The sequence below is a fragment of the Balaenoptera borealis genome (genome assembly GCF_965194805.1).
Source record: "Balaenoptera borealis genome assembly, chromosome: 11".
Lineage (NCBI taxonomy): Eukaryota > Metazoa > Chordata > Mammalia > Artiodactyla > Balaenopteridae > Balaenoptera > Balaenoptera borealis.
The window spans coordinates 9888784-9910949 of NC_138868.1; the positions used below are offsets into that span (position 1 = coordinate 9888784).

The following is a 22166-nucleotide window of genomic DNA, read 5'->3' on the forward strand; positions in this document are numbered from 1 at the left end:
CACAATGCCACCTGTGCAGCTGCACTTCCTCTTCCGGCTGAGCAGCGCGCCTGCTCCTGCCGACGTGTTCTTCCGGTGGCTGAGCGGCGGTTTATCCTGTGCCTGGCAAAATGGTGAGAGCGTTGAGGGGAGTTCCGGATGGGACTTTGGGGACCCCTCGGGGCCCGTCCCGCGCCCTGTTTTTCTCGCAGAAGCCTCAGATGTCCGAGGTCCAGAGGGCTGGAGGCTCCTGGATCCTTCGGCTTGGGCTGAGGGGCGGGGAAGGGAAGCCCCTTGCCATGGAGTCCTTAGGCTGAGGTTTTGATCGCACTGGGTTTCTGGTCTAACGATTTATAAGGATGAGGAGCATGGGGAGCATTTCTAATACCTTCGAGCTTTTATCTCTGTTACTTGTGATCAATCTGTTACCTCTATCTGCAAAGTTTTTCCCGCCTGCCGAACTCGTACTCATACTATACGGTCCCGGGCAAAAGTCACCTTCTTGATGAAGTACTAACAACTGTCTCGGGCACTTGTCCTCTTTCTCCTGGGAGCCTCGCAACCTATGTACAGACCTCTTGCCACGTGTCGTGGACTTCTATGTTATTTGCCACGCCTCCTAGTGACCACCATCTGACGTGCCTCTAGCCCTGGGATGATGTCTATTCATCTTTGTATTTCCAGTGCCAAACACGGGGCCAGCAATTGGAGGCTCAATCAATGGCAGCGATTGTCTTTACCATTTTTAGGGGGGCATAAATGTTTACTGAATTGAATTCCAGTGTCTCTGAGAACAATGAGGTCAATTTACTTCTCTAGAGTTGTTGTGTTCTGGACTTTAGAAGCGTTGGCTGGTGGGTGACAATGGAAGTTAACATTTGTACAGAACTTTACGTTTACAGCCCTCTTTCACAAGCATTATCTCATAATCTTCCCTATAACCTTGGGAGGGAAACAAACACCTATTGAGCAACTACTCTATGCCAGGCAGTGAGTTAGATGCTATTGCGTTTGTCGCCTTTCTTAAATCATACGTCAGCCTTGTGAGAGAGTTATTATTATAATCACTTTGTTATTATAATCACTTTGTTTATTTACTTACTTTTAATTTATTTAATTTATTTTATTTTTGGCTGCCTTGGGTCTTCATTGCTGCACTTGGGCTTTCTCTAGTTGCAGCAAGTGGGGGCTACTCTTCGTTGCGGTGCCTGGGCTTCTCATTGCGGTGGCTTCTCTTGTTGCAGAGCACAGGCTCTAGAACACAGGCTCAGTAGTTGTGGCTCACGGGCTTAGTTGCTCCACGGCACATGGGGTCTTCCTGGACCAGGGCTCGAAGCCGTGTCCCCTGCGTTGGCAGGCGGATTCTTAACCACTGCGCCACCAGTGAAGCCCCAGAATTTTAACTTATGTCTTTTGCCTGTAGGTCCTGAGATTCCTTAATTGTGTAGTGGGAAGAATACACGATTAGGAGTTGAGATCTGGGTACCAGTCCAGAGTCTGTCTTTCAGCAGGGATTCTGAGCTGGAAGTCTACAGACATGGGTCCATAAAGCTCCTAAAATTATAAGCAAACTTTTTCTTGTGTGCGGTTTGTCCCTTTCATCACGTTTTTTTCATGGTGGCCGGTGGCCTCAGAAAATGTTAAGGACCATTGATCTGTAGCTAATCAGTCACCTTCTGTGCCTCAGCCTCCGACTCTCAGCTGCCCATCTTGTCTCGTATTGAAAAGACGAAGTGCCACCTTAGTTTAAGATGTAATTGTTGTCATTCCCAAACGGAATCATTTGATGGTGGTTCTGAAGGATTTCCACATTTCCCAAGCTGAAATAAGCTTCTAGCAGTCACAGTAGCACGAGGCTCTGTGATAACCCCATAGTCCCCCCCAGATTGAGGTCATGGGATTCTTTGACGGCTCTGATCTCACGCCTTCCCTTAGGAGCTTGAGGCCATGAGCAGATACACCAGTCCAGTGAACCCAGCTGTCTTTCCGCATCTGACTGTGGTGCTGTTGGCCATTGGCATGTTCTTCACCGCCTGGTTCTTCGTGTATCCTTTCACTGAGCAGCCAGTGGGGCAGAATTAGTGAGGTGGGAAACTGAGGGAGGAACCATGCTGGGTACATGCACCCTGCCGGTTTTGTTCCGGTGTGGCGATGGGGGATGGTAAGGAGGTTGAGGGAAGGCTGTTGACGTCCAAAGTCAGGTTGTGGCCTTATTTTCCAGGTTCAGGTGAGCTCAATTCGCTCTTCCGTATTCCAGGACGGTGAGCAGAGGGCCTGGCTGCACTGGAGGCTATAGGCATGGGGACCTGAAGTTGAGAAAGTGGTGTCAGGAGTGGTGCGCTCAGGTGTCAGGAGGTACGAGGGCCAGTCCCAGCTCTGCCGCTCATTAGCTGTGTGACCTAACCCCTCTGGGCTTCATTTTCTTCATGGGTGGTGGAAGGGTGGTAGGAGCACCAGAGTCTAGGTCACCTCTTGGGCCCCTCTGCCCGGAGCCAGACCAGCCATCCCTTTGCTTCTCCTTAATTGCCCTGCCAGTTATGAGGTCACTTCCACCAAATACACTCGAGATATCTACAAAGAGCTCCTCATCTCTTTGGTGGCTTCACTCTTCATGGGCTTTGGAGTGCTCTTCCTGCTGCTCTGGGTCGGCATCTACGTATGAGCTCCCAAGGGTAAGAGCAGTGACAGGGTGGGACACTGGAGGGGCCTCCCCATGCCCACATCAGCGGGGTCCTTGGGCCTGCATGACCCCTCGGTTAATGGAGTGAGACTCAGCAGAATGGATAGGGACACCACACACGTGCCCCTTTCCCTGTCCCCTAATGGGGATTTGAGCGAAGTGGGACCACCTTTGTCAGTTCTGAGGTCTCCACACTGTCCAAGGCCTCGACCTGGCTCTGGGATATACTACGTAGGGCTGTGGGCACAGGCTTCCCGTGGTTACACATCTGCGTTCTTACCCGTCGTACACAGTGATTGGAGAGCCTCTGGGGAGTGACCCAGCAAGGGGCCAGGATCCTGGACTTGCTGCCAGGAGTAGCATTTTAGTTAGTTTCAACGTTTTCAGTCATTGAAATAAATTTTGACTAACTGACTGAAAAAAAATACCCGCAACCTTGCTGCAGATAATCCACCAAACAGGTCACTTAGAGTCAATTGGCTCTGGTGGCCCTGCTTCAAAGGACTGTGCCCATCAGCCCTTGCCCCAGGAGCATAGGGGTTTGGGGAGAAAAGCTGATGGAAAGAAGGGTCACTGCTCTCATTTTGATACCCCTCTTTTTCAGGTACCAGCCAGGCGGCTTCACTGAATCCCTGCTTTTGTAAATTAGTTTTTTTTACTATGCCAGAAGTGTCCCACCTGCTGCTCACAATAAAGGCAGATGTGTGACAGCCCCGCCTGGTGCCCGTCCTGGGGGTGGGAGTGGTGCAGGTGCTGGGACCCACGACTTCCCCAGTCCCACCCCTTCCCATTTCTCCTGCCTTTCAGGTGGTTCCTGCTGCTGGGAAGCCCTGCCCTCTGCCTATGAGAGGGATATGGGGAGTGTCTTTTCCTTAGAATTGAGGGCTCACCTGTGGATAGGAAGGGGCTGGGCCTGCCCTCCACCGTGGCTTCTAGTGTAAAATTCTGTAGGAACCCGTACCAGTCAAGTCTGCCCTGGGCCAGTCCCCTCCTCTGAGTGGTGCCGGGGACCCTCGAAAGGCTCAGCTTTCCCCTAAGGTGGCTACTGTTAACGCAGGCAGGGCAGCAGTAGGTCCATGGGGTGTGGCTAGGGGAAGGGGCTGCTGCATCCTGTTCCCCAGCCGGGCCTGAAGCTACGAGGGATAATGGGGTACGAAGCATCCACCGGGCTCAGGGGCCGCAGTTGGTCCCAGGCCCACAGGCGACCCCATCTCCCACCAGAACAATCTCAAGAAGACGGGGAGGCAAGCTCAGATACAAAGCAGTGTTTATACATTTATTTATATACGTATATTTACTTCAGAAAAGAACAGTTCAGGGGACAGGAAGCAAGCAGGCCTGGGGCTGCTTCCCTCTGCCCATTCCAGAGTCAGAGTTGGTATGCGATAAATATGAGTCAAAGCTCAGGGGCAGGAAGGGGGAGTTAAGTGGGAGGGAAGGGGCGCGCTATGCACACGCAGGCTTTCCCGGGGCTGGAACGTGGGCAGGGGCACTTGTGCACTGAGAGGCGCTGTGTACAGCTTGAAGCGTGGGGGAGATCGGCCCAGTGGCTATAGGAGTAAATGCTGTAGGGAGAGAGGAAGGGAGGGGAGATGCAAAGGGGAGAGAGGAAGGGAGGGGAGATGCAAAGGGGAGAGAGGAAGGGAGGGGAGATGCAAAGGGGAGAGAGGAGGGGAGGGGTAGGGGGTGGAGCCAAGACTCCCACTCACCGGCGCCCGCCAGGCAGCTGTCAGCCTCCAGCAGGTGGCCCACTGGCCTTCCCTGAAGCCCCTTTCCCTCACTGGGCTTAAGGCAACTTTAGTCCAAGGTTGACCACCCGCCCCCCCCTTGGCCCCAAACAGCACTGAGGACCCCCTCCCCAGGCATGGAAACAGCCAGCTGCCAACCAGATTGGGGCGATGCTGTGTCCAGATGGCTCCAGGGGGCAGTGGAGGGTCACCTTCCAGTTAAGTACAGGGGGGCCGCGGTCCAAGAACTTGTGCCCCCACTGAGGAAGCCCCAGAATCCTATTAGAAGGGGCAGGGCTCAGTAGTTTTATGGCATTTAGGGAGGGTTCCACCAGTGGGAGGAAGGAGAACAGAGCAGCGCTAAGTAGGCCTCGGCCGCCAGCATGGTGTGGGGAGCCATGTAATTCCTACGTCGGAAGGAGGGGCCACACTGGGGAGGGGGCTGGGAGGCGAGGTATCCTTGCTACCCCCATTCCCCCTGTGTTTCCCTATCCCGAGGAGAAGTGCTTTGACATCCCTAGCAGAAGGGGGCCCGCGGTTCCTAGGCTTCTTCAAGATTCAGGTCTCTCACAGAAAGGCCTCCCACTCAAAGCTGAGAATGAGAGGTAGATGGGGCAAGGCCTGGCTCCCAAAGAGGTGGCAGAATATCACAGGGCAAGGACGGCATTTCCATCCCCATTTCTGAACCCATGGCAGACAACGGCGAAATGATTTCCACTCTCCTTCCATGAGCCTGGATGTGGGCTCAGAAAGCTCCAGATACCCACTAAGAAAGGTTAACATTGGCACTTGAGATAAGACTTCTTCTGTAACCCAAGCCCACCACTCTGTTCCTGGGAGGAGTGGGCAGAACTGGGACTACTGCCGAGCACGGGGCCCCCAGCCTGGCTGTCCAAGCCCAGCACAGGAGCCCTTTAATCCGAGGAGGTGAGGCCACCAGCAGACAAGAGTGGAGGGAAAAGCCACTCCTGGTGGTAGGGAGTGGGATGGGTGTCTCAAGGCTCCCTGGGATGGATCAGAGCCAGGGCCCTGCCTTTCAAGTGTCCCCCCAGGGCTCTGGCCCACTCCGGGCTTTCCATCTCCATCCTTCCACTCCTGCCCTGGTTTAAGTGCATTTTAGTAATTATTTCATTAATAACAGCAAAAGCTCTTTGCATCCACCCACCAGACAAGACCGGCCTGCTGCCTTGCAGGGATTCCCGCTCCTCTGCTCAGAGACCTCTGTGAGCTCTGGAAGCTCCCAGGGGCCCAGGCCGTGGGGCCACAACGCCATCTGGGGGCTCACAGGGAACTTCCTTCCCTTCGGGATACTCCAGGTTCAAGGGTCCAAGGCTTACCTGGCCCACAGGCTCCCCTGGTTCAGCCAGGCACTAAGTGTACACAAGGCACGCGGTCAGCCCATCCAGGGCTGGCTTCAGCTGCCCTGGGAGCTCTTGGAGCCAAGCTCTCCCAGGGAGAAGAGACCTCCTGGGCCGTGCTTAAAGCTTAGAAGTCCAAGTCTAGTAACAGTCAGACCCTAAGAAGTCCACCACCTAGCCCTCCCCAGGGAGCAGCTTCAAGGGTAAGGGCTGTCCGCCCTCCACTGACTCGTGGGTCCAGCCAAGTCTCTGAGGGCTCGAGCCAAGCCCCCGCTGGTCTCAAAGGCGGATGGGTCCTCTCTCCAAAAGAGGGGTGGCTCCCAGTCGCAGAAGGGGAGGCAGGAAGGGGGGGCTCTGGGCTGAGTCACGGGCTTCCCCCGCCTCTGGGGCGCTGCTGCCCGCCAGCCCTCCATCGGCCATATCTGGACACACGTGAATCGGGCCGGCCTGGGCCCACAGGTCTCCCTCCAGCGCCCTCCGTGGTCTGGGGGCGCCGCCAGCAGGACTAGCGGCTCCAGTGTGAGGACTTCCAGTGTCACCAGGCGCGGGGAGGGCCGAGCCGCCTCACCTCCTCCGCGGAGGTGCCAGCGGCGGGCTCCAGTGTAACACCATGGCATCCAGTGTGGAGGGGGCGCCCGGGGACCCCCGGGCCCTGCTGTGGCGCTGCCTCCGAGGGCAGCTCAGTCACACAGGCGGTAGAAGTGGAAGTAGTAGTCTGCGGCCGGCCAGACCGGGGCCTCCAAGCTGCAGTTGGCCTGACCCTGGGGGGAAGGGCAGTGGGAACCAGTGAGGTGGCTCCAGGGGTGGGGGCCAGAGGCGCTCCCCCTGCTGACGTCGCCTGACACTGCCCCGTGTCCCGCCATGTGATCTTCAGTCCCCCCCCCCTTCTCCCAAGCCCCACCCTGAACCTCTGGGGGCAGACAGGGCGCCGGTGCTCACCAGCAGTGCCACCCGGAAGTGGTAGGTGAATCTGCGGAAGGACAGGATGGTTACTGGCCACTGGTGGGAGGTGCCCTGGGGAGAGGGGGTTGGGGGGGAGAGGGGTCAGGACAGCTGCGCAGTCCCCCACCCCCTGCCCCATCCCAACCGGCATCCCTCGCCATGGCCGTCGCAGCCCTGGCTCTGTGGCACGGTTTACAAAGCGGAGAAGCAGAGACGTGAAGAGAGATTGGAGGGGGCACTTTCTACTTCGGGGAGCAACAGCACCCACCGTCTGTGTGTACTGCGTGCCAGGCACCTGGGGGCCCGCAGCCGCTGGTCTCTTACTGCCTTCCCTCTCACCACTGTGCTCCGGGCACATCCAAGTAGTTCACTCACCCCATCCGCACTGCAACCCACTGAGGCGGTGCTGCTTACAGGCGAGGACACTGCTGAGTTACCTGCCTAAACTCCACGGACGCTGGGATTCAAGCCCTCCCCGCCCAGGGCCTGAGCCTCTTCAGGGCTCTCACCCACTCCATCCTCTACTCAAGCTACTTTCTGCACCTCTTTTCTCCCTGGCTAGAGAGTGCTTTCTTGGAAGGCAAGGCCTGTTTCTTCCCTACCTCTGTCTCCCCTCAGCTGGGCCCAGCGCAGGGCCTGGGACAGAGGATGCCCCAATAGATATTTGTTGAATAAACACACGAGTGGGTGAGAAGAAATTTCCTTAACCTGTGCTGAGAGTCACAACTTCGGGTCACATGGCCAGAGAGGAGCCGGACGGTGACAGGTTCCTAGACCAGGAGGCAGCCCCCTCCACACAGCCCAAGAGACCTTCCAAAGTCACAGATGGAACCATGCCACCGCCCCCGCCCGAGCTTCAGGCCCAGCCTCCTTCCCGTCTCCCCTGGCGCACGGCCCTCGCCACGTTTCCAGCTCTGCCAGCGCGCCGTGCTCTCCCTGGCTGCCAGGCCTCTGCACCCGCTGCTCCCCTACTCCTGGGACGCTGTCCCCTTTCCTTTCCCCAGCTGATCCCATATTGCCCTTCAGGTCTCATCTCAATCAAACATGACTTGGGGGCAGCTGGCCTGACCCTGAGACCACACAAGGTCAGCTCTCCCTGCCACAGGCTCCCAGGACGCCCTCCGCACGCCCTCCCGGTCTCCACCATTGTGCTCACCCCAGGTTAGGCCTTGTGGAACTGTCTTCCTCCCCAGGCTTTCGTCAGGGCAGGGACAGGGCCGGGAGACACTCAGCGGTGAGCGGTGCACGCATGCCCCCCTCCCTGAGACATGGAGGCCCCAAAGTGTCCTTCGTGGAGATGCCTGCACTCTTGACTCCGGCTCCCTCTCCTCTCCCGCTTGGGAGCCCAGATGTGCCGGGGGGAGGAAGCTCCGGCCTGGCTGGCCCACAGCTTCCCAGTCTCCTACCTGCGTGTCCTGGTGGGCATGGAGGCTCTGTGGAAAGCCCCCCTCCTCACACGGCTCCTCCTTTGACATCAAGCTGCACAGCACCACGGACACGGGGGCCGAGGAGCTGGGAGAGACCCAGTTAGCAGGGAAGTGGGGTTCTGAGCTCCTCCACCCCAGCCCGCTCCCAGCCAGCCCTCCACTCTACCTCCCTCACCCCGGTGAAACAGGGCACTGAATCCTCACAGCCTGAAAATGATGCGTAGCCGTCAAGGCTCCAGACGGCTACAAATCCTTTCCCATCCACCGTCCCACACAGCCTTCACAGCCCCTGGGAGGCAGCAGCCCATTTCACAGATGAGGAACCGATGCCTGGAGGTTGCCAGGTCACACAGCCAGTGAAGCATGGAGCAGGCAATAAAGCTAGCACCCGTCCTCCGCCCCCTCCCCCGGTTGCCTGGGACTACTGGGTCTCCATCCCCCCCCGGCGGCACTCACTTCATCTGCAGGGTCAGGCGGAGGTGCAGCGGGGTGCTGCTGCTGATGGGGATGTGGTAGGTGAAGTTTCCAGGCCTGAAAGGGCAAAGCTGACTGCTCAACCCAAGGCCACCCTGTGCCCCGCCCCCCGACTCCCATCAACTCCTCAGCCCCCAGTCTACAGTGGAGCCCTTCAGGGGCCTGGAAAGACGCTGCCCCACCTTGAGGGGGAAGTTCCTCCCTGAGGGGAGCAAGATCTGAACACCTGGACTGCCTGGGCTCATGTTACCAGAGGGAACCTGTCCGGGGTGCGGGGGGAGGGAGGTAGCCAAGCCCACCTGCAGGCGTCCTCTGAGGAGCAGTACTGGGACGTGATGGGCATCGAATTCTCCAGCACCTGGATGGAGGTCAGGGACGGCACTGGGTCTGCAAGGAGAGAGGCCACTGGCGCAGGAAGGAGGGTGACAAGACAGGACACAAATGAGAAGCAGCCAAACCTGTCCTTGCCGAGACTCGCATCAGTCATTCACACCTCAGCAGGAATAAAGTTCAGGTTATTCTTTCCAGACTCTCACAACGGCTGGGGTCACCATCTTCCCCAGCAGCCCTAGGACTACGCAGTTCCCATGAGCCTGAGGTGTGCCTCCTTGACGGACCCAGAACACCCAGAAGTAGGGATGGGTCTTCCGTATCCCTGCACGGGGCGTACAGGAGCCCGCTCTTCCGGCTCCTGTTCCTGACCGCACACATCGCTTCCCAACTCGGGGGGCAGTGACATCAAGTTGGTAGCTTGAAATCTGCCATGGCGGGAGTATTCACACACACAAATCAGGGCCCCACTGTCCTTCAAAGACTCAGCTTCAATGTCGCCTCCTCCAGGAAAGCCTCTCCTGATCACCTCCCCACCTCAGTCTGGATTCTGTGCCCTCCCCAGTCGCCAAGCTGCCTGTGTGTCCCCTCAGAGCCTCACCACACTGCTGTTTTCGTGTCTGTGAGCCCTTGGGGGCAGGGCACATGCGTCTCCATCACCCCCGGTGCCCTGTACGGAGCCAGTCACAGAGAAGGGGCCCAGGAAACAGCTGCCTGGTAAGCATCTACCCCGTGGGGTTTCCCCATCACTCTGAACTTCAATCTCGGCAAACCACAGTTTCTAAGCTTTTTTATTTTTTTCTCTTTAAGCCACAAAACCCATCAAATGGAAGTTGATGAGGAGGCCCAATACCTAGAGCAGAGGTGCCTGGTTGAAGCCAGGAAGGTTCTCGGCCTCCCCTTCAACCTCCAAGGCAGCCCCGGGGATACTTCAGAGAAACCCGGTTTGAAAACCAATGAAGGGTCCCCTAGCTTTGTTAAAACCAAAGGTTTGAGGTTTGGAAAATTGGGGGGACCCTGAACAGTACCCTTCTTGCCCTGGCATGGTGACATAAAAGGAGCCACGTGGACTTGGGATCAAATTCCACCTCTGCCGCTAAAAAGCTGTATGACCCTGGGCAAGTCACTTCACCCCAGTTTCCATTTCCTCATCTGAACAATGGGGACGATTCCTTTCTCGCAGGAGTGTTGTGAAGATTAAACGAGGTGATCGATATAACGCTATATAATCAGCCTGGCCTGATTCCTGGGACTTAGTAATGCTCAGCAAATGTCTGTCGACTGCCAATTCTGAACCCAGGTATTCTGGTGATGGGCTGAAAAGGGCCCCGGCCAGTGAGCCTTGCCGGGTTGGGCTGAGCGGGGGAGGGGGTAGGGCAGGTACCTGGCTGGCTCCGGGCCTGCGTGGGCTGAGCAGGGCTCAGGCCAAGCTGAGGGACCCCTCGGCGGCCCCGGACATGGAGACCAAGGCTAGGGCTGTTCTTGGCTTTGCCCTGGCCTCCAGGAAAGGGGACCACAGGGCTGGCCACAGGGTCCGAGTTCTTTGGATGCTTGAAGTAGCCAATGCCATTGGCCGACAGGCCCCAGGACTTGGCTCTGATGTTGGTGACTGGCAGCAGGGCCATCTGGCTGGGGCCTGTGGAGAGAACCAGGCACAGGCTGAGAGGCAGGCACGGGCTGCCTCCTGCCCAGCTGTCTTGAGGGCCCGACTGGACTCTGGGTGACTCCCTTCTATCTCCTGGTCTCCGCAGGGGGAACCCCCAGTCTTTCTCCAGAGCCTCATTCTGGGCTCCAGGAGACCAGACCCTCCCACCAATGAGTCTTTGGGGCCTTTCTCAGGCCTCCTGTAAAAACCCCTCCAACCCAAAACCTGGCCCCAAGCGAGCCATACCTGAGCGGTTGGTGGAGGGGCCAGGACTGGGGCTGAGACCATGGCCAGGATTAAAGCTGGGGCCAAGGCTAGGGTCAGTGGTGGGGCTGGGGCTGGGCGAGGAGCAGCAGACGACTGGGCAGGGGCGGCTGGAGCACAGGTCCAAGGTGCGGAGGGCTGGAGCTGGGGCCGAGCTGGTCGGGCCAGTGGTAACTGAGGAAACCAGAGGCTGTATGAGCCGGAGTGGGGCAGCAGAGCCCCCCGACCCAGAACACAGCCACCTCTCCCCATCCCATCCCTCCAAACCCACGCCCCGGCACGCACCCAGCAGCAGAGAGGGCCGTGTGCCCGGCCGCCCAGTGGTCACAGGGGACTGTCGGAGCTGAGTGGTCCCAAAGCTCTGACTGGACCTGCTGGGGAAGGGTGGGCTGAGCTCAGAGGGGCTGGGAGAGCCTGAGCAGGAGGCCTGGGAGTCCCAGAGAAGCGGGAGGGGCGCGAGGAGGTGGACAAGGAAGGCAGAAAGGAGGCAGAGGCAGGAGGGAGAAGGCTTGGTCCAGACACGTACCATGGGCACATGGCCTCACTCCCCCCAGGGTGCTGGGGCCGGAGCAGGGCCAGAAGACAGGAAGTGGACACGGCAAAAGAGCTAAGGGGCAGCAGAGAGGAAAAGAGGGGGCAGGCACAGGGGAGGAGAGAAAGAGAAGACACGGTCAGAGATGGCCCAAGGACTGAGGGTGACAGTGGGCAGAAGAACCCAAGGCCCCACCCCGGCCCTCCTTCCCCTACCCCCTGTTCTAACCTGGGCCCCTCAGATGCCCCCTGCCACTCAGAGGCCCAGCTACCTGGAGGAGCACTGAGTAGGCCATGGAGAAACATCGGCTTCGGTAGGACTGTGAAGCAGCTGCCCCCCTTCCAGAGAGGCCTTCCCACCCGCCCCCACAAACCCCTGGCGGGCTAAGAGCCTGAGGTGGGACCCCCTTTAGAGGAGACAGCCTCCAGGGCTCCTCCGACCCTGGGCTGCCCACCAAAGCCCCGCCCGGCCTGGCGATGGCCCCGCAGCCAGGCCTCCAGGGACATACCCATCAGTTTCCACCAGGTCCTCCTCGGTGCGCAGGCTCAGCACATATAGTGTAGACATGGACACCACGCTGGGAGCCACAGGAAGGGGCCACTGTTAGAGCTGGAGCCACCATCCAGTGCCCTCTCTCCAGGGCAGGGCCTGTGGTTTTTGGTCCCAGGGGCTGGACTCCCAAGTGATGCCTGTACGCGGGTCTCCCCAGGCCCAGGGGGAGGAGACAGAACGAGGCAGCCCCCCTTCCTTCCCTGAGACCTCAGCCACTTCATCTCCCAGGCCCCGCCCTCCTCTTCCCCCAGGCCTGGGCCCGTGGGCAGCCCAATGTCCCCGGCCAACCGCCCCCAGAGTCTGGGGGACAAGTCACCTGAAGGCCATGACCACCACCAGGGCGATGATGGTTCCCTGCAGGAACCGCTGGCTGATGCAGGCCTGGTCTGGGACCACAGACGATGACTGAAGACCAAGAAGGAGGAAAAGGCCCAGACTTACGGAGCCCATGGTCTGACCCACGGTGGGCTCTGTTGGAGGTGGGGTACTCATCCCCTCGGGGGGCAGAGGGAGAGGAAGGAGAAACTAGGGGCTGGGAGGGCTAGAGGGTCCAGAAGGGAGGGGAGGGGAAGCGCTTGGAGTCAGTGAGCCTGGAGAGGCGCCAGCTGGAAAGGGAGGCCACGAGGATGGGGAGGGCCCAGTCCCTGCCCACCCTCACCTTGCTGGCCACCTTGGGGGGCCTCTTCTTGTGGGGGACGCTGCCCGCCCGGCTGAACTGGCTCCCTGCGTGGCTGCAGCAAGAGGGCAGGGTCAGAGGTGCCTCTGGGAAGGGGGTCTTGCCCTCCCCGGCCCCGAGCCCCCACCTGAAGGCGCCCGAGCTGCCGGTGGACTTGAGGCTGTCGAGGCGCCGCAGCTTGGCCAGCTTGTGGCTCCAGCGCTCCAGCTCATCAATGCGCGTCTCCAGGTTGTCCGTCAGCTTGCACAGCTCCTTCACAGCACCCACGTTCTCCATGAAGATGCGCTCCTGCCGCGGGCAACGGCCAGTGTCGAGGGCACAGTCAGCCCCTGGGAGCCCCAGGCTACGGGCCCATCGGGGCGCAGGAGGAGGGCACTCAAAGGCTCCCTACCCAGGCCAGCCTTGCCTCTCGTCCAGCCTCAGCTCCCTCGGCTCCCTGTGCCTGCCTCCGAACAGCATCCCGCCTCTGCACCTTTCCCCACCCGCGGTCAGAACCCGCTGTCCCTCAGAGGCTCCCACCCTCCATCTCCCCGTCTGATGAACACGATGTCTCAGACTTCAGCAGAGGCCAAAACATATCACAGGCTCGTTGGTGCCCATCCTCATGCCAGGAAAGTTACAAACATTATCCTCACAACAAACCCCATGTTTAAGCTTTGCCATAACCACATTAGAACTTCTTAGCAGTAAATATCGTTTCCCTCCTTTTGCAGGGGAGGAAGATGACCCTCAGGACGTTCTTCTTGCCCTTGATCGCACAGCCACAGACTGGCAGAGTCCCCACCTCCCACCTCCCACCTCCTCCTCTCCCAGTGGGGTGGGGAGGGGGCTCTGGAAGCAGCATGAGAGAAGACTGGGGGGCAGGGGGAATGCTCCTGTTCTCCGCACTTCAGCGTCCCCGGTCTCTACGGAGGGGGTGAACGCCCTCCAGCTGGTCCACCCCTCTGCCCCTTGGGCTCCCTCAGTCCGTCCTCCACAGACCTTGTTCACCACCAGGAAGTTCTCTATGGTTTTCCCATTGGCAAAGACCACGTCTCCAGTGTCCTTCACGGCCTCAGGCAGGATCTCCTTCACCTCCTGAGCGATGACACCTGGGGAGAGGCAAGCCAAGTGTGTGTCGGGGGGAGGACTGCCCACAGCACCGTAATGTAAGCAGGGGCTGGGATCGGTGAGGGTGAAATTCTGGGGGCTAGAGATTTGGGATCCAGGGAGCCCTGGAGCAGGGGGCTCCGAGGCACAGGGTCGCAGTTCCAGGGATCAAGGTGTGGGGTTCCCTGGGCTAGGGATAGGCGCATATTCCAGGGAGTAAGGACCCCAGGGGAAAGGGAGCAGGGATCCAGGAGAATAAAGGCAAGATTCATCTAGGGAACAGAGGAGCGAGGATCCCAGGGCCACAAGTCCCAGGCTTCCAGTGTCAAAGGGCGAGGGGTCCGGCCCGAAGGGGAGGTCTTCCGGGGGGGCCTGGATTCCCGGGGGCAGGTTTCCAGGAGTCATGGGAAGGGGTTCCTGGGAGTAGGGTTTCCAGAGGACAGGGACTGGGTCGGGGTTACCAGATCCCAGCCTGCGCACGTGAATCCTTACCCGTTTCTGGCGCCGCGGCCTCGATGCCAGCAGTGGCGGCAAACTCTGGCTTGTATCTGTAGTGGACCAGCCGCATGCGCGAAATCCTCTTCAGCTGCTCGGTGGTGTCCACCTGCGCGGGAGCCAGGGCCGAACTGAAAGCCTCCCGTCCTGGGCCCGTCCGGAGGCAGCAGTGTGGAGGGGAGACCCTGCTACTAGGGTCGCGGGATCCAGAGATCCAGGGCCAGCCTCCCCCAACTCCTTCCCCTGCAGCCCCGCCCCCTACAGAGCTCCGCCCACAAAGCAACCCCGCCCCCCGCGGGCAACCCCGGGCACCAGCTCCTCCCGCTCAGTTGTCCCCGCCCACAGCCCCGCCCCCACCTCCTGCAAGTGCTCCTTGGCCCGCAGATCCGAGGGGTGCATGAGCGAGCCCATGACCTTGACGTTGCCGTGCACCACCAGCGCCTCATCGGGCCGGTCTGTGTTGATGCCCACACGGCCATGGTGGAAGACGGTGTCGGGCACCTGCGCCCGCTGCCACAGCACGTCGCTGTCACTCTCAAACTGGCCCGGATTGGAGGCCTAGCAGGAGGTGGGGTTGGATCAGCCCTGGGGGATGGGGGACCTGCAGCGCCCTGGGAAAGGGGGAAACCCCGCAGCCACCTCTCCAGCTCCAGCCAGACCTCCTCACCCCACCATGCCCAGCTTAAACTGTCCCTCCCATTGTGGCAACCAGGTCCTGGCCACCTCCACATGTTATTGTGAAGGAGACGCTGTGACCCAGACAGGGTGGGAGCCTTGCCCAAGGCCACACAGCGAGTGCCCAGCAGGATCCCCATTCCGGCTCCTGACTCCTGAGGACGCCTGTATCTCTCCTGAGTGCTGTTTCTCCCAGGTCTGGGGAGGACCCTCAGCCCTCTGGGGGGAGGTGGCCCTCACCCGCACGATGATGCGTTCTGAGATCTGGGCGGCCAGCGTGTAGTTCTGGTTCTGTGCGTGGGCCTGGAGGGCCACCACCAGCATGAAGTACCTGGGGCACACAGGGGTCTTAGAGGCACCCAGGGTTCTGCCCCACTGCCTCCCCACCCCCCGCCAGCCTTCCTGGGTCAGATGTACAGTGCCCACTCGGTCATCTCGCCCAGGCTCCCACCAGCCAGGAAGAGGGCATGAACACCCCGTCTTACAGAGGAGGAACCTGAGTCTCCACTAGGGGGCGGAAATTCCCCAGGGCCCACCCGCTAGGAACCAGGCTTCTGCTCTCCCATCTGTAAGTCATTAAGGGCTCTGAATCCCAGGTCCCTTTTTTGTGAAATGGGTGAGTCTGTGGGACCCCGTGCCTGGCGTGCTATGTGGGGTGGCACCCTCCCGCCCCTCGTCCTCAGAAGTGGAGCGGCTCCAGGGCAGGGGCCCAGCCTGCTCACCTCTGGTCAGGGTTGGGCTTGCCCTTCTTGCGCATGTTGTTGGCGGTGGTCTCGCTGAAGTGCAACCTCCCCACAGTCACCTTCGTGACCTGCTCGGGGGGCAGGCTGACCCTGCAGAGGAGGGGCAGGGTACTCAGGGCGCAGGGAAGGGGGCTGCGGAGAGCCAGGCCACAGTGGGGCACTGGGGTCAGGAGTGTGTAGGAGGTGCACATTGTGGGTGCCTTCCCGCGCTCCCCTCGGCTCCTGCCAGGGTGAGCCCTCCTGGGGACCACCCGCCACGGGCCAGACACTCACGTGACAGGGTTGAAGGGCCGCTTGCTTCGGTCTGACTGCGACTGCTCGATGTTGATGGACTGGTTGAGGGCCTCCAGCTGGGGGAGGAGCAGAGGCCAAAGGCACCTCAGGGCCCAGGTTCTCCCCCTGGTCCCGCCCTCCTTCGGCCTCTTGGCCCAGGCCTGGCCCAGCTGGGGCTTGTGAGGAAACCGAGGCCCTGCCCTCCCCTCAGCCCACAAATGCTGGTGCCTTCTCCTACACGCCACACATCCCACAGCCCCACGCCCACACCACTCCCCCACCTATGTGCACACGCATGAGCGCGCACACACACACTCACCCTCACTGGCCCCCAATCCACGCCCGCACACCCCTCCCAGCCCTGAGCACACACCCCAAACCGGCCTCCACAGTCACCCGCTCACTCCCCACCCCACATTCCCCAGACCCCATCCCACACCCACTTCCCCTCAACCCCTCCACAAGCACTGGCTGTGCCACGCCAACGCCAGACCCCGCTCGCAACACTGATGGAGATGCACCCGGCCGACCCCCCGGGGAGCTCATGGGTTCAAGATCAACCACCACTGTGGCGGTGCCGGGGGATCGCAGGGGAGGGACCTCAAGTCAAGATGGGCCTCAGGGCAGGTGTCCCCGAGGATGCAGCAGAGTGAATGGTGAAGGTCAAGAAACGTGGAGCTGGGAGAGGAGGGATGGAGTGGTGTTCAGTGGGCATCCCAGAGAAAGGGAGCCACCTGGGGGAGGCGGGGCTGCGACTGGGCACAGCGAATGGCAGGACCCAGGTGAGGCTGGGTTCCCGAGGGCCTCTGCAGGCCCAGCCTAGCAGTCAGGGCTTTGCTGGGGTGAGGGAGATGGGGTCCTGGAGGCCTTGGAAGGAAGAATGGGAAAGGTCTCAGGCAGAGCACAAGTCGGGAGCCACAGCGGAAGCTGCCGAGGACGGTCAGACAAGGAGGCAGGTGGCCTGGTCCCGGCAGAGGTGGGGGAGGGGGAGGGGACCAGATGGAGGGGAGTTCTGGGGGACAGCAGGGCCTGGTGCATGGTGAGGGGTGGGCAAGTGGGCCCCGGATTCATGGCTCAGGTAACCAGGGCCCTGGAGCCCCGTTCCCAGAGAGGGGGCCCGGGAGAGGGGCAAGTTCCCAGGGAGTTCATTTGGGGGTGTGGCACTGAGGCCGCTGACAGTGGGGTCAGAAGAGGGGTCTTGGCTGGGGGGCGCAGACTTGGGATCACGGGGTAGAGAAGGAAACGGGAAGCGTACCTGAGAAGAGGGCTGAGGGGCCTGACGCTTAAGGGGCAGGCACGGGAGGACAGGCGGAAAGGGGGGACTGGACTTAGCCCCGAGGGGTTTCCTCAGGACACACTCACCTGGCCTTGGGCTCCTTCGACTCCCCCCAGCCTTCCTCCCTCCTGCCCTGCCCTCCTTGCCGAGCCCCAGACCTGCCTTCACTCCGTGCAGCTTCAGGTAGAAGCAGTCAAGGGGCTTGAGGCCTTCGGGCGTCTTGACATACTTGGGCTCGCCCAGCATGCCGATGTACACCGTCACCTGGAAGTGGTTCTTCTTCTGGCACACGAAGGCGTCGTCGCCCACCGAAAAGTTGAAACCCTTGTCGGCGTCCACGCGGTAGGTGAGCATGGGCCTGGGGGCAGGTGGGGGCACTCACCCGAGGCCCCGCACACCGGGCTTGCCTTGCCCGTCCCACCCACATGCCTGCGTTCCAACGCAACTTCCCATCTGGCGCCCCCATCCTCAAAGCACTCTCGGGGCTGCCCCCATTTCTCAGAAATGGAAACTGAGTCCCCAGGAGGATTTGAGCTCAGGTCTGCCAATGCCTCAGCCAATATTCTTCCCACTACGTGCCTGGGACCACCCCACCCTGGTGATGGGGGGAGGCTGGGCAAGACACTTGGACGGGAGGGAACTCCTGAGGAGGGGGCCTCACGGCCCCTCACCACACTTGGCTTCTTCCCAGAACGCTGCCCAAAGCCCCCTCCCTCACGGGAGACGGGGTGAGAGGGGATGCGTCTGTGGAGCCTCACTGCGCCTGACAGCTGGTTGCCATGGAAACGGTGGAACCAGGCGCCGGCTCTGCGCTGGCCCAGCCCCTGCCCACCAGCTTGCTCAAGCCCCCAGACGTCCTCATTCTGACTCCTCCGTCTGCCCGGCTGGGGAGGGGGCACTCTGGGCAGCCTGGCCTCGGTCTCAGTTTACGCATCTGTTGCTGGCCAGGTGTTCCAAGTCTGGACCCTTTGGGGGACCTCCAGGTGGCCTGAAAGGGGGTGATTGTTGGCCCGCCCTCACCCAGGTCCCCAGGCAAAAGCAGTGCCCCGGATGCCCAGGGTCCGCCTGGAGGAAGCTGGGCAGGGACAATGTTTCCAAACTTGTGGGGAGAGGCCTTTGGGCCTGGCTAACATCCACGGGAAGGCCCAGAGCTCACTACTTCTCCCTCCCTGGGCTCCACCCACCTACCTGACCCAGGGGAACACCCAGGAAGTGCCTGGGCCACACTGGGGGCCTCAGCTGCCAACTTCCTGGCCCTGGGACCTGGGGTGGCAGGGCTGGCCCAAGAAGTACAGTAGTAGGAATGGGGGCTCCTCACCAGGCCATAGGGCTGGACAGCCAAAGACCTCCCTCCCCTGCCACCCGGACAGGGCCTCAAAGGACCCTTTCACCACTACACCAGCTGGACACCCCCTGCCCCAGCCCTGAGGGCTTGTGCCTAACAACCCGACATAGCCTGGGACACCCAACTCCAGGAGGCTGGTCTAGCTGCGAGAGGGCCAAGTCCCAGACACCCTGCCCAGGCCTGGCAATGTCCAAATGAGCTGACGGTGAGCCATGGCCTTCCGTGGGAGTGAGGGGAGTGGTCCCGGAGTGCTCCTGGCCAGGTCCCAGGAAGCTGAATCCACATGGGTGGGTGCTGAAGGAGAGCGAGGAATGCCCGGCCAGCCTCTGACCCAGTCCTCCCCCACCCACTCATCCCTCCCCTCCAGGGAGGGGGCTGCTGGAAGGGCCTTGCTGACACTCCACTTCCGGCTACCTTCCTGGAATGCAGAAGGAGGAGTGGGGGAGGGGGAGGGGGAGGAGGAGCCAGCGAACACCCCTCCACCCACTGCTCCCTGACTTGGCCCCACTGGCCCCTCCCTGGCAGACACCACCTTCTTCAGGAGGCCTCGGGCTGGCTCAGCAGTCAGGAACCCTGAGTGCCAGTCCTACCTCTTCCCTGAGCCTGTCTGCTCTTCTGTGAAACGGGACCATCTCGTACCCGGTGTGCTCCCCAGCCCTGCTCTAGGATTGTGATGCCAGGGCTGGGGGTCTCCGGACGGCGTGACCAGGAGGGGTGAGGAGGGGCATAGGTCACTCACAGCTCCTTGTAGTTTGCATCGTACAGTGTCGCCCACTTGTTCTGCTGATGTGGTTGCCACTTGATGGACTGGTAATTGGGGTCCAGGTAGGAGCCACTGAGGCTATCATTGTCCTGAAGGAGACCTGGAGAGAGAGAACGGCCATGGGCCACGGGCTCTGGGCCCCGGGCCCCACACCCCCAACTTGAAAGCTTGAGCAGGCCAGCCATGTACCTGGTGAGGGTGCACCTGGTGGGTGCCAAGGCGGCGTCTGGACCCGGGCGATGCTGAGGGGCAAGGAGCCAGGGCCGGGTGAGAGCGGGCCCTGGGGAGGCCAGGGTGGGGATGGGGCTCGAGCTGGGTGCGGTGGCAGGGATGTCACGGTCCCGGGCTCCTGTTTGATCATTCCATTCAGCATCTGGGCATTGAGGGTGTTGGGGGGTGATTCGGAGTGCTTCCTCTTCTTGGAGGGGTGTGTGGGGAGCCTGGCGGGGGACACAGGTGTGCACCATGGGGGGCTGGCCCTCCCCGAGTCCCCTCCCACTGGGCAGTACCCCTGCTCCCCTCTTCACCCTGTCTCAGCAGGACACGCCCAGCCCAGGGGATACCTCCTGCACGAAGCCCGTGCCTTTACCTACTAAGTGCTCCCCCATTACTCTGTGTTATCATTCTGTTTCTGTCCCTCCTCCCTACCCCCCAGACTGTGGAATCCAGGAGGGCAGGACCCACACCTGACTTGTCTGTACGTCCCCATCACGCCCAGCAACTGGCCTGGCACACAAAGTGCTCAGAATCATTCGTGGAATGAACGAGTGAGTCTGTCCCTTCCCTGTGGTGTCATTCTCAGTGTCACTCTTTATAGAGACGGCTCTTTGGAGAGCAGCCTCCATGGTTAGAAACAAGCCACAGAGGGCCTGGGCCACGAAGGCTGGGAAACAGAGTTTCCTGGGAAGGGGGCTGACGATTTGGGGGCTACACAGCACCCCTTCCCCTTATGGTTTACAAAAAGCTTTGCCAGTGGAATCTTTCCTTGAATGAAATCTTTCACAACATCTCAATGTGCAAAACAGATAAAAAGACAATTCTACGTGTTGGAGTCAGAGCAGGAAGCTTGGGTCTATGCCTAGAACCTCCTCAGAAACCCGAGGACTCCATGGTGACTGGAAAGTCACTGGTGTCTGGGTAAGAGCACAGTCCCAGGTTCAAGTCCTGGCTCAGCTCCCTCCTACCTCCGTAGGGCAAGCATCCCACCCCCCAAGCCTCAGTTTACCTATCTGGGCAATGGGGGTGGCCATGCCCGTCAAATAAGGTACTTGTGAGCACTTGGCCTTGGCTGTAAGTGCCCGATGCATTGCTCGCACATACGTATACATAACACTGACCCCCATCTCTGGGGCCAGAGCCTTCGATCCTTCCTGGGTTCATCCCCGCCCCTACCTCCATCTCTATCCTACCTGCTGCTGCCCTGAGTATCCCCCACCCCGCCCCCACCAGCCCATCTCCCCGCCCCCCACCCCGGGGGAGGCTGCCCAACTCTTACTCGGCTCCGGCTCCGTGTTGCTGCAGCAGCTGGTGCAGCATCTGGGACTGCTGGGTATGGTGGAGATCGGTGGGCACCAGCCCCTGCCCCATGGCAGCGTAGGGGGGCATCGGAGGCTCAGCCTTCATGTACAGATCCCGCTGCAGGACGGGGTAGTGAGGCGGGGGCGGCGGGGGGGGATGCTCCGGGCGGGAGGGCACCCCCACGTGGCAAAGGCTCTCAGGAGTTAGGGTGCGCAGGAGATGGGGGTCTGTGGGAGAGATGCGGGGTGGCCATTAGGTTTCCTGGCACCAGCTCTCCCCGGGCAGGGTCTCCTGATACCCGCCCCCTCCTGAGCCCAGCCTGGGGGCTGCCCTCCCGCCGATCCCACGTGGGAGGAGGCTGGGCAGCCTAGAGGCTGGCCACTACAGGCCCAGGTGGGGAGGCCAGACCCTGCCCAGGGGTTGGGCAGCCTTTCACCCCATCCGAGCCAGCTCCTTCCCCCGGGCCGGGCCAGGCCCGGCTCCCTGGGGAGGTCCCGCATCCCAAGGTTCTCCCCCAGCCCCTCTCAGGCCTGCTCCTCCTCTGAACCTCAGGAAGGAGTCTCCGGGGACCCCCAGCGCTGTCCTGCGGGGGGCCCTCCTCCCTCCGGCTGGCCCCAGGGGCCAGCCCCCCAGCCTGAGGGGGGAGGCCCCAGCTCCCTTTGTTCCCCAGGAGGCATTCCAGAGATGTTTTTGGTAAGATAAACAGAACTCTTGACCCCTCTCTGGGCTGTGGGGAGACGGCTGCCCGTGAGCCCTCTGCTCTTGGCCACCTGGGGGCCACTGCACCCCTGAGCACCTCCCAAGGTGAGGTGGGCCCGGCGGCAGCCAGGCCTGTGTCCAGGCTGCACCCAGCCTCCCCCAGCCGTCCACTTACCGCCGAAGGGCGCGTCCATGATGGCGCAGGCGGGCAGGCGGGTGGCATCACCGGCAGGGACACTTGCTCAGAGGCCGGGCCAGGCTCCCCACCCGCCCATGGGGAAACAATAGCCAGCGCCGGGGAGTATTTGACCAGCGATAATCTGGGCCTGTTGGGCGGCCGCGGGCCCCCTCCCTCCCTTGCTTGCTCCCTCCCTCCCGATAAGGCCGCCCCAGCCACTTGCCCAAACCCCAGAGGGGGAGGGCGGTGCCCGCTGGACTCACCATTCACCTGCTGGGGGGAGTAGGCCTCGGAGCCAGAGTCTGGGGGGGAGTCTGGCAGCGTGCTGTGGAGCAAGAGGAAAGGGTGGTTGGGTGGGCAGCTGAGCCCCTGCCTTCCAGCCGGGCAGCTCTTCTGCGGCGCAGGGTCCCGGAGACCCCGGGGCTGGAGGCTTCGAGGTTTCTTCACAGTCCCCGTTATGGGCATTTCTCTGTACCAGCTACCTTGGGGTGCCTGGCAGGGCCCAGTCGTGGGTGCAGGCCTTGGG

General features: G+C 61.0%; 2 protein-coding genes across 12 annotated transcripts in view; one reads left to right on the plus strand and one right to left on the minus strand.

The window, feature by feature from the left end:
• The first annotated feature begins 25 nt into the window (after positions 1–25).
• On the plus strand, positions 26–3369 carry TMEM258 (transmembrane protein 258). The gene is made up of 4 exons (XM_082344309.1): positions 26–113; positions 1915–2024; positions 2515–2651; positions 3264–3369. Exons 1-3 carry the CDS (start codon positions 111–113, stop codon positions 2639–2641), a joined length of 240 nt encoding a protein of 79 aa, XP_082200435.1. The 5' UTR covers positions 26–110; the 3' UTR covers positions 2642–2651; positions 3264–3369.
• Positions 3370–6279: 2910 nt separating this feature from the next.
• MYRF (myelin regulatory factor) overlaps positions 6280–22166 on the minus strand; it is a 30989-nt gene continuing 15102 nt past the window's right edge. For 3 of the 11 annotated variants that reach the window (XM_082344269.1, XM_082344262.1, XM_082344263.1), the window contains 24 exons: positions 21904–21965; positions 20741–20990; positions 19435–19685; positions 19222–19345; positions 17300–17495; positions 15862–15938; positions 15568–15678; positions 15086–15176; positions 14528–14728; positions 14168–14279; positions 13568–13677; positions 12714–12874; positions 12569–12641; positions 12227–12315; positions 11867–11935; positions 11353–11433; positions 11112–11200; positions 10809–11000; positions 10302–10553; positions 8887–8992; positions 8570–8644; positions 8093–8198; positions 6684–6758; positions 6280–6505 (listed from right to left, as the gene is read on the minus strand). In XM_082344269.1, coding sequence (XP_082200395.1) covers positions 6425–6505; positions 6684–6758; positions 8093–8198; positions 8570–8644; positions 8887–8992; positions 10302–10553; positions 10809–11000; positions 11112–11200; positions 11353–11433; positions 11867–11935; positions 12227–12315; positions 12569–12641; positions 12714–12874; positions 13568–13677; positions 14168–14279; positions 14528–14728; positions 15086–15176; positions 15568–15678; positions 15862–15938; positions 17300–17495; positions 19222–19345; positions 19435–19685; positions 20741–20990; positions 21904–21965 — 3034 coding nt within the window. In that variant the 3' untranslated portion in view covers positions 6280–6424. Of the gene's footprint in view, positions 6506–6683; positions 6759–8092; positions 8199–8569; positions 8645–8886; positions 8993–10301; positions 10554–10808; positions 11001–11111; positions 11201–11352; positions 11434–11866; positions 11936–12226; positions 12316–12568; positions 12642–12713; positions 12875–13567; positions 13678–14167; positions 14280–14527; positions 14729–15085; positions 15177–15567; positions 15679–15861; positions 15939–17299; positions 17496–19221; positions 19346–19434; positions 19686–20740; positions 20991–21310; positions 21348–21637; positions 21823–21903; positions 21966–22166 lie in introns of those variants that run through there. The other 8 variants (XM_082344270.1, XM_082344268.1, XM_082344265.1 and 5 more) reach the window with 7 other exon arrangements.